Genomic DNA, 14,450 nt, shown 5'->3' on the forward strand with positions numbered 1-14,450 from the left:
CTAGCTTTTTATATAATAAAGCTCTCTTTTTGTTAGAACCTTGTCCAGTGTACTACATTTGGGTCCTCACCTTCACCTCACCATGACAAAAAGATGCCTCGACCACATGTTTCATTTTCATTGCTTCGCTGCTGTTTGTATCAGATGCATGTGAAGTGTGTTGAATTAAACACAAATGAGGTGTAATGTTTAAACTTTCTGATTTTCTGCAAAGAAGCTTTTCATGGAGCAGAAAGTGTTTATGAAGAAAGCATTTCCATCACTTCTATCATTCATTTCAGTTGTGAAGGTCCGATCTGCGTTTTCCTTTATGTTGTCGGGGTTTTGTTGGAAAGTCCAGGATTCAGATCATTAAGGTGCAATCAGAGTCACTGGCTGAGCTTACATACACAGAGAACTTAGTTCTGAAAACAGTTATTTGGTTTTAAACTTATAAACTTATGCTGCCACTCCTCTTTTGTCTTCACCACATAGGAATTGCACTGAAATGCTAGTATGAAAGAGTTCTAGTACTCGCTGCTCAGTCAAAGATGCTTTATGGCAACTTTAAGATCTCCCGTGTTATATGTTGAGACGTGCGTTTGTTCAATCATCGGTTGAATAAAAAAGCTCTGCCTCCAAAAAGACCAATAGCCAGTAGTTACATTTCTCTGTGCATGAAAAGACAAGCAGTGACTCTTGCCTTTCTCTTTTATGAAGAGACTTCTCTTGGGAATTAAATGTCAGAGATAAAAAGCTAATCTACAATTTAATAACTTTGAATACGACTTCACACTAAAACTGTAACAGAGTCTGGTGGCAGGAGGGAGCTTTGACTCCACATGAAGGTTAGATTTCTGTGACCTTGTCAAACTTGTTATGTAGAGACGCTAATGTCACGTCACTCACAAGACACGGCCTCTGAGACCTGTAACAACACAATGTCTAGGCTGCTAATGTTTACAGCCAGTAACCCATAGATCTTTTTTTTGGTATAATTCTGAAAAAAAGTAGATAAAGTTTAACATGGTTACTCATAACATTTTTATAAGTGAATATTAGCTCCAGATCGTTTAATACAATATTGACAGAGTCTCATAAAATGCCCTTTTATTTTAAATTGAGCTTGATATTCAAATACATATATATCAGAAGGACAATAACTGCTCAAAACATTGCAGCAGATTTCCAGTGGGAATTACTATGCATAATTCAACTTGACATTTTGCTATGTTTGATTTAAATTGTATGATTTCAGGTGATGTTTACGCGCAAAATGTGAAATGTTGGACCAAAAAATGCAACTGAGATTACTAGGTATTTTAAGAAGTTGTATGCCAGGGTTTTTATTACAGTGCAATGAATAAATATCTTCAAATGCAGAAACTGTCTCATGTTCATTATTAAAGTAATTAAAATGTGAGATACAAAATACAGAAGAAACAGAAGAAAATGTAACAAAATAACACTAACATTTCAAAATAAAATGCAATCCCCGTTAATGTGTGTACAGAACTTCTGGTGTAAAGTTCACTTTAAGTCATTCTAATGTTATTTACAAAAGTTCCCTATTGAGAGCTTTTGTACTAATATGGACATCACACAGTATCACACCATATACGGTCGTTAACACATACGGATTACGTTATAACTGTACATTGCAAAAGTATCTGAGCAGCAGGATGTGGAGGTTTGAAGTTCCCCTTTTTTTCACTGGGCAGTGAAGATTACATTTCCCGCCCTTGCTCCAGTGTCTTTTTCTACATCAAGACATAGATTGTAAAACATGTAAGTTTATTTATCCAACCTAAATGTGATCACAAGACGATACTCATTTCCTCTTCACTTGAGCGTAGAGCGCCTCGTCATCAGTTGGTGTTGAGCAGGTTTGCTGTCTCGGGCACTTTGACCTGTGCGTACAGAGATTCCTGCTGCTGTGCACCGTCCTGCTCTGAGGGCTGTTCAGGTCTCCGCTTGGAGAAGTCGATCTCTCCGTAATGGATGTCTTCTTCTGTTTCTGTTGCTGATTCTTGAACAGCTAGCTCTTCAGCTGTTAGCCTCTGCGCAAAATGTATTTCTGTCTCGTTTCTTCCCTCAATCTGCTCCCACTGTTGAGACATAATGGGTATTGTTTTATAGATACAACAGTGACTGAGATGCAGACAGTATAAACTAGTAGAAATAAGACTGTACTGTACTTTTAAATGTTTCCCACCTGTGTCTGTTGTGAAGTTGGATGTTTTGACTTTAACCACCTGGAAGACATAAGAGGGGTCAGCGTCATGTTTCTGTGTAATAAAAGATATTAAGATCTGGATGTGAAGTTGATTTGAGATACTTCCCAAATAGCAACAACCACACAGATGAGTGAGATGATCCCAATGATCCCGCCAACAAGTGCTCCCCATGGTGGAGCGCTATCAGGCTGTTCTGCCTCTACAGAAACAAAAACCTTATAAGTTAATAAGATTCATGGCTATTATTCATTATAAAATATCTTGTGAATGTATTGTAGATGCAAATTTGCACACGTGGAGAAACAATAATTGAAAACACAGCAGAGAATAGAATTAAACCTTTCCTCCCATGTTCTCTTTTCGTCTCTCTTCCCTTTGTCTCTTTTCATTCATACATTTCCTGCCTCTTCATTTCTACTTTCATATACTGTCTCCTCACATCCACAAATCTCAATTCTATCTTATATTATATCAGGCCTACATTTTTATATGAGAGGAAGTATTCAATTTTAACTTCTCATCTATCTCTGCTAATTTAAATAATAATGCCATTTCTGCATATATTTACATTGATGAATGAAATACTTTATCCAACATTAACTGCTCCTATTTCACAACTGGATGCAGTTCAGTTCCGTGTTTACCTTCTACAGTGAGCTGGATGTCTGAAGAGGTTTGATTACCGAGACCATTTGTGGCCACACAGTAATAAACCCCTCCACCTGTCACATTGAAGCTGTAACATCTTCCTTCAGACACTCTGACGGCTCCATCGTTGCTCTTCTTGAACCAGGTGAAGCTGCTGACGGGAGGGTTGGCTGTGCTGGAGCAGCTCAGGTTCACCCTGCTGTCTGTTGCCCAACCTGAGGATGGACTGATGGACGTTGAGGTGTTCTTGGGAGCATCTGCAGATACAGATGTGAGATAAGAGAGAAGCATGAGAGCCTGAATTAGATCCTGAGAAAGAAGAACCATCAGGTGCAAAAACTGGTTGTCTTACATGAAACATTGAGAGTCTTTGTCTCCTCTGCTGTCTTGTGATCTGTCCCTTCATTCACAGGATAACTGGCAGAGCAGGTGATGTTCAATCCATCATGTTGGTCTGACAAAATGATGGTCTTCTGGATTTTAGTTGTGAAGGTCCGATCTGCGTTTTCCTTTATTATGTTGTCGGGGTTTTGTTGGAGAGTCCAGGTGAGTTGAGGAGGGTCGTGTGGACAGGGAGTTGCAGCGGAGCAGTTTATAGTGACAGACACGTTCTCCTTCACATCACCTGAGATCTCAATTGTGGGGCTCGGAGGAGAATCTGGGGTTTGAAATCACACACCTTACACTTAAGGATACAGTTTGTAATAGTGATCAAACAATGCACATTTTATCATTCTGTCAGCTTCATTCTTGTTAAAAAACACATAGACATGAACATTTCTGTAGATGTTGTCATCCACTGATGATAAATGTGAAGGAGTGACAGTCAACACATGAGACTTCCTGTTTTGGTTCTGTTTTAAGTCTGTTCACATAAATGGGCATTGTTTTTAATAGTAATGCAACAAAATATAATAAACTGTAATATGTTAATAATATTTAAGATGTAATATGGAAACATTTCTTACAGTGCAAACATCCCAGAAGGTTAAAAATGATCAGGACATTTTGAATGTCTTACTGATCACAGGCTGGTTTCAGCAGATGTTTAGTTTCACAATGAAGGTCGGGGCGATGGTGCAACAACAAGATAAAGCTTCAAATAAAACCATAAATAACTCACCTTGAACTGTTACGTGAAGAGGATCACAAGAAGCTGTTGCCAGAAATGGTGAGTTCTCAATTCTGAAGAAGTATGTGTTTGTGTAATCTGAGATTAAACTGGAAAACAGAGTGGTGCAGTTGTTCTGTCTCAGGTTTCCGGTAATACTCATTGGATAGCTGTTATGTGTCCAACTACTGTTGAAAATCAAATTCTTTGGATATCTTGCAAACCTGGAGTCCTCTTTAATCCAGACTCCGATGGTTGCTCTTCTGCTGTTTAATTCCTCCTCTGGGTGAACACTAAAGTTACATGGGATGTGCAGACAGGATCCGCTCAGTGCTTTCATCTTCTGGGGTGTTGTAATGTATAGGTGCTTAGAACAAGTTTCAGGATGAACAAAATGTGGAAAATAATCTGCAGGAAGAAAACATCCACGATAAACAAAGCAGCGGTGTGTTGCATGCTGGTCTTTTTTCCCTGTCTAGTTCACACATTTTATACAAAACATTTCACATTTCACTCAGGATGTGAACAAAACATTAACTCTGCCCTGCACAACCAGATGTCCTTCTGTTTTTTTATTATTATATATGTAGCGATTAAAGTACATCTGCAGAGCTGTGAAACAAGTAAAATATAAAAAAACAGAGTTTAGAGAAATGTTTCCTTACCAAGTGAGTCCACAGCTAGAACATTAGAAAAAGTAAAGTGATCAGACTTTAGAGTGAAATGAGGAAATCTTTTATTTTTAGCAGATCAGCAACTAACCACCATTAGCTGTTAAGGAAATGCAGTTTATCTTTGTCTGGTGGCAAAGCTGCTAGATATCACATGGTGTTGCTAAGATACACGTGTTTATCCTGTGAGTAAGGAAGTTAGATGTTACGACATCTTAACATGTTTAGGTTTCAAATCACACGACTCCTTACAAGCCTTCATATCATCATAACTCACAATAATAAGGACAACAGGTGAAAGTATTAACTTTATTTCATTCACACATACAGTTAGTGCAATGTTGTATCTGCAGTCATCTCCACAGTAACACAGATATCGTGAGTCTGTTTGTATACGTGCAGAATGATAGAAGAAGTGATGAAATGCTTTCTTCATAAACACGTTCTGCTCCATGAAAAGCTTCTTTGCAGAAAATCAGAAAGTTCAAACATTACACCTCGTTTGTGTTTAATTCAACACACTTCACATGCATCTGATGCAAACAGCAGAGAAGCAATGCAAATCAAACACGTGGTCGAAGCATCTTAACATCTTAACACAATTAAAAACCAGTTCAACATGAGATACATTATTTAATATGTTTTTACTTTGGTGATATGATTTGAATAGAAACAGATAAGAAAAAAAAACCTTCAAATATTTTTAACACAAGTTTAAAGTCATATTTAAAGAAAGTAGTGCCATTTAATATTAACAGCAAAGCTACATTTGATTGCAAGTGGCACACTAAGACTAATCAATACAGAATACAGTATTTTGTTCACCTTATAGTGAACATAACATCTTCCTCCTCTCCTTGTGACTCAGGATGGTTTTAACTCAACCACACTGTTGACATAGTCTGCTTCTACTGCGTCCTGCGAAACAACACAGAGTGGTGTTAGTGCTCTGCACTGAACTTACTGTAGCTGGAAGAGTTTTAGTTACTGTGAAGATAAGAAGTAGTTACAACATGTCTCTGTCACACACACACACACACACACACACACACACACACACACACACACACACACACACACACACACACACACACACACACACACACACACACACATGTTCTCCTTCATCACCCGAGATTTCAATTGTGGTGCTCGGAGGAGAATCTGGGGTTTAAATGCCTCGTCAAAAATCTAAATATGTGTGTGCAGAAATGCTTCAGATGTCATTAACCTTCGTTTCAAAATCAATAGTGAACATTCCTAAATAACTGTGTTCATCTGTGATTTATCCACAAATAAACCCTCACTATTGATTCTAAAGACCTAAAATAGGAACTATTTCTTGGGGGTTTTCCCTCCTGAGACCTGCAGACGGTTGATCGATCATGACCTCTCATCACCTGGTGGCTTACCTTCACTGGTTTGGTGGCATGTCTTGATCTAAACCAGCTGCAGGAAAAAGAAGAATGAATGAAGTTTAGTTTATGCTGTGATGATAATGATTCAGATTAGACCAATTAGTGTGTAGCTGTAATGATCATTTCACAGTCTCACCATTCAAAGATGATCATTGTACTGACGAGCATTATGATTCCCAGGATCTTCACTATAACTTCAACATCAACCGGTCCAGACTGATGCTCACCTGCAACACAACAGCACGGTCACCTTCTTACATTGTGTAGCTCTGAAACATCTCAAACCATCATTTCTGCTGTTACCTTCAAAGATCAGCTGACGTCCTGTTGATAGTTTATTGTCCAGATAATTTCTGCATCCACAAAAAAATAATCTGCCTCGATCGCTGTTGGTCACTTTGAATCCATGAACCTGTGAATCACCTTTGATCTGCTGCAGGCTGCCATCACTGCTCACCATGAGCCAGACAAAGCTAACAGGAGGGTTTCCTCTGAAGGAGCAAGTCAGGTTCACCTCGCTGCCAACTGACACTGGATCAGCAGGACTGACGACCATGAAGTCTTTGGCAGGGTCTGGAAGATTTGACACATGGAATGATGAGTCACTTGTCTCGCCACCTGCGATCATTCACGTAAAACAAAATGATTAAATCTTAAATGAAACATTGAGAGTCTTTGTCTCCTCTGCTGTCTTGTTATCTGTCCCTTCATTCACAGGATAACTGGCAGAGCAGGTGATGTTCAATCCATCATGTTGGTCATCTATCTCTGCTAATTTAAATAATAATGCCATTTCTGCATATATTTACATTGATGAATGAAATACTTTATCCAACATTAACTGCTACTATTTCACAACTGGATGCAGTTCAGTTCCGTGTTTACCTTCTATAGTGAGCTGGATGTCTGAAGAGGTTTGATTACCGAGACCATTTGTGGCCACACAGTAATAAACCCCTCCACCTGTCACATTGAAGCTGTAACATCTTCCTTCAGACACTCTGACGGCTCCATCGTTGCTCTTCTTGAACCAGGTGAAGCTGCTGACGGGAGGGTTGGCTGTGCTGGAGCAGCTCAGGTTCACCCTGCTGTCTGTTGCCCAACCTGAGGATGGACTGATGGACGTTGAGGTGTTCTTGGGAGCATCTGCAGATACAGATGTGAGATAAGAGAGAAGCATGAGAGCCTGAATTAGATCCTGAGAAAGAAGAATCATCAGGTGCAAAAACTGGTTGTCTTACATGAAACATTGAGAGTCTTTGTCTCCTCTGCTGTCTTGTGATCTGTCCCTTCATTCACAGGATAACTGGCAGAGCAGGTGATGTTCAATCCATCATGTTGGTCTGACAGAATGAAGGTCTTCTGGATTTTAGTTGTGAAGGTCCGATCTGCGTTTTCCTTTATTATGTTGTCGGGGTTTTGTTGGAGAGTCCAGGTGAGTTGAGGAGGGTCGTGTGGACAGGGAGTTGCAGCGGAGCAGCTTATAGTGACAGACACGTTCTCCTTCACATCACCTGAGATCTTAATTGTGGGGCTCGGAGGAGAATCTGGGTTTGAAAACAAACAGATTTTACACTGACAAACACAGCAACAGTCTACAGGCAGGCAGCGGCTCTGTAAGTGTGATCACGTGCCACTGACAACATGCTGATACAGCAGCTTTAATGTTCACCATCTTCATTAACTTCATACATGTACTATTCTACATTTGAGAGCAAAGTATTATACTTTTTACTCCACTGCATTTATATAACAACTATACTCACTAGTTCCTCTAGACATTCAGATCTTTCTATGAAAAGATTATATATTGTACATTTGTTTACTTGTGATCCCTGGTCATGTTTATGATGTTTGACTTGTTGGCAGCTCCTCCAAAGATACATTTCCCCTCTAAACTTCTCACATGGTTTCATTTCAGTCATGGTTTGAGGTTTAATAAGGCGAAACTTTCCAATAGTTCACAATAAAGCAAAGACTAGAGAAAAGTCCAAAATATGAACACAGATTTCTCCTGTCCTCTACATTAACCAAGTCACTACCCCTCAGATTGATCTTGTGACCCTAAACATTACATTACAGTTCATTTAGCTGACGCTTTTGTCCAAAGCAACTAACATTAAGTGCAAACAATCATGAGGATACAACTCCAAACAGCAAGAATCTTGCAAGTACATTATCTTCAAATAGGTGAAATCATTTAAGTGCAGAACAATAGCTCCAAATAAGCCAAACAAAAGTGCAACATACAGAAACAATAGAACACAAATTCAACCATTAGCTTTATTGTTGTTGTTGTCGAGGTGCATTAGAAACAGATGAGTTTTCAGTCTGTGACGGAAGGTGTGAAGACTGTCTGCTGACCTGACATCAATGGGACCAGGATAACAAACAGGCGAATAAACAATAATAATAATATGACTGATAATAAAATAAAAACTCTCTTACCTTTAACTTTTATTTGAAGAGGATCACAAGCAGCTGTTGCCAGAAATGGCTTATTCTCAATTCTGAAGAAGTATGTGTTCGTGTAATTTGAGATTAAACTGGAAAATAAAGTGGTGCAGTTGTTCTGACTCAGGTCTCCAGTGATATTCATTGGATAGATATTATCACTCCTGCTGCTGTCGAAAATCACTTGACCTGCAGCGACATTTCCTTTTTTCCACATTCCAGAGATTGGTTTTGTTCCGTCAAATGTCCCTGAGCTTTCGACAGGAGTGAAGGTACATGGGATATGCAGACAGGATCCACTCAGTGCTTCCATCTTCTGAGGTGTTGTAATTAAAGGTTTACCATATAATCACAAGCAGCGTAAGCACCTGTAAACAGACTCATGGTTAACAGTTGGGATGTATAAAACATTTTTAATGAAGAGAAAAGCCCAAATGTACTTCAGCAGTAATATTTTGCATTACGGTACAAACTGTATCTGTATAACACCTTTCATACAGGTTAGGGCAGTCGAGAGAAAGACAGAAGTGTGGAAACAAAAACAATTCAGCAATTTATCAATTTGACAATTTGGGACCAAAACAATACAATTATATAAATGTGATCAAATAGAATTAAGAGCTATAATAACAGCAATAAAACAGCTTAAAATACAAACTAGATTCATAAAACAACAATAACATTTTACAACCTAAATATAATTAAATAAGTGAATAATGTAATAGACATGTCTATAAACCATCATTAATCAAAGGCCTGGCTGAATAGGTCAGTTTTAAGTTTACTTTGAAAGATTTCAACAAAATAGTCATTTTGTAATGATTCATTTTGTGTTGGTTTATAATAAGCAGATAAAAACCTCCCCTCCACAAACACGTCCATACCCAGCAACAGATCTCCAAATAACTACGTCAGTACCGTTCAGTGACAAAAGAAACAGAAAACACAGATTGTGATATTCACATGAATTTAGTGATTAAATAATGTGCTTTGTTTCTAAAATCAAACTAAATGGTTCAAGTCTCCAGATAAAAAGTGAGCAGACTCACCAGACAGAAAGAAGACACTCAGCAACATGTTGGCTGTCACAAGTCTCACAGACTGGACTGCCATGAAACTCTTCACCTGGATTTGCAAACACAATAATGCCGCAACTTTTACAAAGCATTCATCCTGCTCTGCACAGACACAATGTCCCGAGTTCAGTAACAGACAACGACTCTGAGATAGACAAGAATCAAAGCAAATGATGTTTTCTTACCAAAATAGCCCGCGTCAGAAAAGAGCGACTGTTAAACCCTTTGGATGGTTTGAAGTGAAAATAATAAAATTTAAATAAAATAAAACTTCCCTTTTGAACTGTCACAATTTAAAACCAAGTCAACTTCCTATAATGTATAAACAGAGAGCATACCTTATAAGGATGATATGGCAAGCATTGTGTGTGTGTGTGTGTAAGTGTGTGTGTGTGTGTGTGTGTGTGTGTGTGTGTGTGTGTGTGTGTGTGTGTGTGTGTGTGTGTGTGACGCATAAAAGCCTCGGGAAGCGTATTCCCCTAGTGGCCACCAGTATACATGGCAGAACACTCCTCGTCTGGTGTCCCCAAATCTGTCAACCTAAAGGACAAATAATAATCTTACATTTAATTTTTCTATGATTTCATAAGAATAACACATTTCTGTTTTTCTTTTACTTCTGTGGAATATCTCTAATGACTGAAGCTAAGGCGAGTCTAGGGGTCCCCGGTGCACACTGTGGGATAGTTTAACATTAACATTATTACTGCCAAATTCAAATGTTACTTTATCTTATTAGACAGTTATTTAATTCTTAACTAACAAAAAAAAAAAGTGTTTTATTTTACTATTGTTGACACCCACCGAGTCAGGCGCGCTGTGATTGGTGTAGAGTGGGAGTGAGAGGTTAGGATCCCCCATCCAGCTGTGTGAGTTTCGCTGATGGACGGAACCGACCGAATATAGTCTGGAGGAGACAAGATTGAATAATGTGTGAAACAATGGAGAGGGGCGGTGTTTGTGATCTTTAGAAAATACCAAAGGTTGACTCTTCTGACGCCTGTTTGTCTTCAGCGGCAGGGTGTGCAGCAGCATCTCTATGGATCTTTAAAAGCTGAAAACCGCCTGTGGATGCAACGTAAAGTACTGGATTGTTAAATGTGAAGGGGGAAACAGCGGAGGAATACGCGGGGAAACGAATAGATGACTAATTCTTCGTTATTTCTCCTTTTTTTGGGTTTGTCCATCAGCTCTTTGGAGGAGGAGGGAATCATAAAGAAGTTTGTGCGCGGCATGAGGCTAAACGCTGCACAAGTAGAAACACATCTCGCGGTTCTTTTTTTAAAAAATGACTAACGGGGGATGGTTATGAAGTGTTGCTGAGGCCCCTGCAGAGGCTTGGACTCCGGAGACCGGGGTCTGGGTGCACCGTGTCTGCTGAGAGGAACCCGCGCTGCAGCCCACCACCTGGAAACTATACGGTCCGCCAGACGCACCAAACCCACAAGACCCTCTCCTCTAAACGCACTAAAAGACTGCGTGATTGCAATGCCTAGATATCTAAACCCTGAGTTGGATATTCTAAAAGGCAACGACAACGGAGGTAACTCTGTAGCCGATTGGTTAATAGGGAAACATTCACTCTTTTGGATGTTTAATTTATATCCTGAAAATGAACCAAAAGTGGTCAAAAGTGAGAGTATGTGTGGATTACTAGCTATAGGATCGCGCACATACAGAAGCAGGTCGTCAGCAAATAACGAGACCCTATGTTCGATATCCCCCCTCTGAATCCCCTTCATTCCTCACTGCTTTTAGAGCAATTGACAATGGCTCGATAGCAATTGCGAATAGTAGTGGGGAAAGCGGACAACCCTGATGCGTCCCTCGGAAAGGAGGAGATATGATGCACAGCTCAACGGGTCCTTGTCCTTCTTAAAGATCAGAGAGATAGAGGCTTGCATAAGGGTGGGTCGCAGTGAGCCTAGGTCGTACGACGAATTAAACATATCTAATAGTAATGGGGCCAGTTGATTTGAGAATTTTTTATAAATTCAACCGGGTATCCGTCAGGACCCGGTGATTTGTCACTATTTATGGACTGTATTGCCTCTTTAATCTCAGCGAGCTGCAGTGGGGCATGTAGTATCTGTTGGTCAATAGTCGAAATCTTGGGCATATCTAGTTTATCAAAAAATGTAAGTAGCTGATCTTCGCTATCAGGGGATTCAGACGTGTAGAGACGAGAGTAGTACGATTTAAAGATGTTATTAATCTCTCCCGGGTCGGAAGTGTGAGAGCCCAACTCATCCCGAATCTGGGTGATTTGATTCGAGGCCACCCTAGCCTTTGGTGGGCCAGGAGACGGCCAGCCTTATCTCCATGTTCATATATAGACCCTCGTGAATGTAGAAGGAGTCGTTCAGCCTCTCTTGTTAGGAGAAGGTCAAGTTCTGTTTGGAGCCACATCCGTTCTTTAAATATATCAGGTGATTGAGTGGATAAGAGTTGGTTGTCTAGATTAATGATAACTTCCTCAAGCTCTCTTTGGCGTGCTCTACGAATTTTATTAACATGAGACGTATGCGAGATGATCTTACCCATAAGAAGAGCTTTAAGGGTTTCCCAAAGTAGGGACGCAGAGGTCTCTTCATTTTGGTTGGTCTCACAGAAGAATGCAATTGATTCCAAAATACACTCACAAAAGCCTGCATCAGATATTAAAAGAGGGTCAAGACGCCAGAATCTAAATTCCTTAGGCTTATGATCAAAGTGAAGGTCCAAGATCACAGATGAATGATCTGATACAGTTATCGGTGAGTAATGAACTGAGACAATCGACAAAATAAATGTTTTATCGACAATGAAATAATCTATGCGTGAGTATGAATGATGTGCATGGGAAAAGAAAGAGTATTGCCTAACTGAGGGGTGTAAAAATCTCCACGGGTCGACGTAGCCATAGTGATCCATAAAAGCAGAGATAGTCTGTACCGTTTTAGAGGGCGCAACGGATCTGGAACTAGATCTGTCTAGTGTTGGGTCTATAACACAATTCATGTCTCCTCCCAATATTAATAGATGGGAATTCAAATCTGGAATGGTGGAGAATAGCGATTTCACAAAATTATGATTATCCCAATTGGGAGCATACACAGATACTAAGATGACCGGCTTCTGATAGAGTGTGCCAGAAATTATGACATAACGTCCATTTGTATCTAAAATTGTATTAGTAGGGGTGGAATTTCCATTTTTCCTAATTAAAATGGATGTGCCCCTTGTCTTTAGGTTAAATTGTGAATGAAACATACAAAGTTACAAAGATGTGTCTCCTGTATAAACATTATATCCGCATTCAAGTTTTTAAGATGTGTCATAATGCGTTTCACCGGAGCATTCAACCCACCAGTATTCAGAGATAGTATCCTGACCCCCTGTCCACCACCAGTCCCTGTACCAGTTACATTAGCCATGACACCACGTATAGCATCGAAAGTGTCAGGTCAGCCCTAGAACATCCATAACTAAAAATGGAGAGAACAGTGTACATAAAAATGACAAAACAGAATGTAAATGAAATAGCTGCATCCAACAAATGGAAACCCATAGCCCCATCAAGATAAATGTCCCACCCTTTCCCGCCCTCTCCCTCCCATCCCCTACTCCCCCTCATGTCGCATTATGCACTGTCTTGACTAGGTAACGTTAGATTTATAAAATAAATTGTGTCCCAACATAACGGTTGTAACGTACCCAGTCCACCATCAATGCAGCACTAGCGCGGTTTAGCTTAGCCTAGCCCAGCCACCACTAGCCTAGCACAACATCAGTGGTTAGCTATCCGGCTCACGTTCATGGCTAGCTGCAAAGGCTACAGCCTCCACGGGCGAGGGAAACCTTTTCTTAGCCCCGTTTCCCAGTGTGATCTGCAGGCGAGCAGGGAACAGAAGAGCCGGTCTGAGGCCTAGGTTGTACAGCTTTGACATGATGTCCCGGTACTTAGGCCACTTTTCGATGACCTCCTGTGTGAAGTTCTCCCGGACAATCAGATCCTTGACCTGGTAGCGATGCAAACGCATTATCACAGGTATCATACCTGAATTATTCCACCTCTTAATACCATCATTATGACGCCATGACTCTGGAAACTACACATTTAGACAGAAACGCAGTATAACCGGGCGTTGCATCATCTTAACATAGTCAAGTACAACAGAGTTATATTAATATTTCCGAAACATTTAGTTGTAAATAGCAGGCATTCCCAGCAGTACAATGTGCAGTGCCTCTCGGAGGCTGTGAGCCGGGGGTACCGCTCGTAGTTAGTGATTTGAAAGTGGCGGACAAACCCATTCCCGGCTGTGATAGGCTCGCTAGCGTCGGTGTTGGCCGTTCTCTTCTCACGATGTCTAGCTTTTCTTGAAAGGTTCGTCTTGAAAATGGCGTTGTAATTATATCTGCGACCAAATCGATTTCTTCTCCTCCTTCGGCCATTGTGGGTTGAAAAAACAGCTTGTAGAAATCTACACAAATTAGCTCCTTCAAGTTCAGTTTGCTAGCTCTTAATAGCTCTGCCTCTCAATAGTGCGTATCCAATCAAAAGACGTGCGCGTGTTAATGTTATCGTACGCCTGCTAGCTTGCCCCGGTGTCGCCAACTCAAAATCTGATTGGTTAACGCCACCGTTTTGTTCCGTTCACTTTAAGCTACAGGCGCCTGCACTGTTGGTTCTGAAGGCCTCAGGGCAGATTTCTTGGACCCTGGCAACACATTATGGCTGAAATATGATTGGATAAAAACTCTAACATAAAGGCCAGACCTCCAAATCTCGATCTGAGGCTGGAAGCAGCGCAACCAAGAGGAAAGCTATGAAATGAAGAGAATAGACATAAGAAAGCTGCAGGGGGTGGAGG

General features: G+C 40.3%; 2 protein-coding genes across 2 annotated transcripts; both read right to left on the reverse strand.

The window, feature by feature from the left end:
* Positions 1 to 1,882: 1,882 nt before the first annotated feature.
* On the reverse strand, positions 1,883 to 4,908 carry LOC115025788 (sialoadhesin-like). Its single transcript, XM_029458251.1, has 6 exons — positions 4,899 to 4,908; positions 3,988 to 4,383; positions 3,217 to 3,522; positions 2,861 to 3,121; positions 2,195 to 2,415; positions 1,883 to 2,087 (listed from the first exon to the last, which is right to left on the reverse strand). The coding sequence occupies exons 1-5, from the start codon at positions 4,906 to 4,908 to the stop codon at positions 2,285 to 2,287; spliced, it is 1,104 nt and encodes a 367-aa protein (XP_029314111.1). The 3' UTR covers positions 1,883 to 2,087; positions 2,195 to 2,284.
* Positions 4,909 to 4,941: 33 nt separating this feature from the next.
* On the reverse strand, positions 4,942 to 9,835 carry LOC115025354 (vascular cell adhesion protein 1-like). The gene is given in 9 exon segments (XM_029457521.1): positions 4,942 to 5,564; positions 6,059 to 6,095; positions 6,201 to 6,291; positions 6,368 to 6,637; positions 6,950 to 7,210; positions 7,306 to 7,611; positions 8,513 to 8,851; positions 8,854 to 8,886; positions 9,568 to 9,835. Coding segments are annotated over 9 exon segments (1,455 nt in total). The 5' UTR covers positions 9,632 to 9,835; the 3' UTR covers positions 4,942 to 5,510.
* Between the last annotated feature and the right edge of the window lie 4,615 nt (positions 9,836 to 14,450).

This window comes from Cottoperca gobio, chromosome 20, assembly GCF_900634415.1.
Source record: "Cottoperca gobio chromosome 20, fCotGob3.1, whole genome shotgun sequence".
In the NCBI taxonomy this organism is placed as follows: domain Eukaryota; kingdom Metazoa; phylum Chordata; class Actinopteri; order Perciformes; family Bovichtidae; genus Cottoperca; species Cottoperca gobio.

What these genes read in the sequence shown, in the direction of transcription:
- LOC115025788 (XM_029458251.1), bottom strand. An exon ending in AAAGACTCTCAATGTTTCAT is followed by an intron (nt 3,122 to 3,216) that starts GTAAGACAACCA and finishes CTGTATCTGCAG; the next exon opens with ATGCTCCCAAGAACACCTCA. An exon ending in CATCCAGCTCACTGTAGAAG is followed by an intron (nt 2,416 to 2,860) that starts GTAAACACGGAA and finishes TTGTTTCTGTAG; the next exon opens with AGGCAGAACAGCCTGATAGC.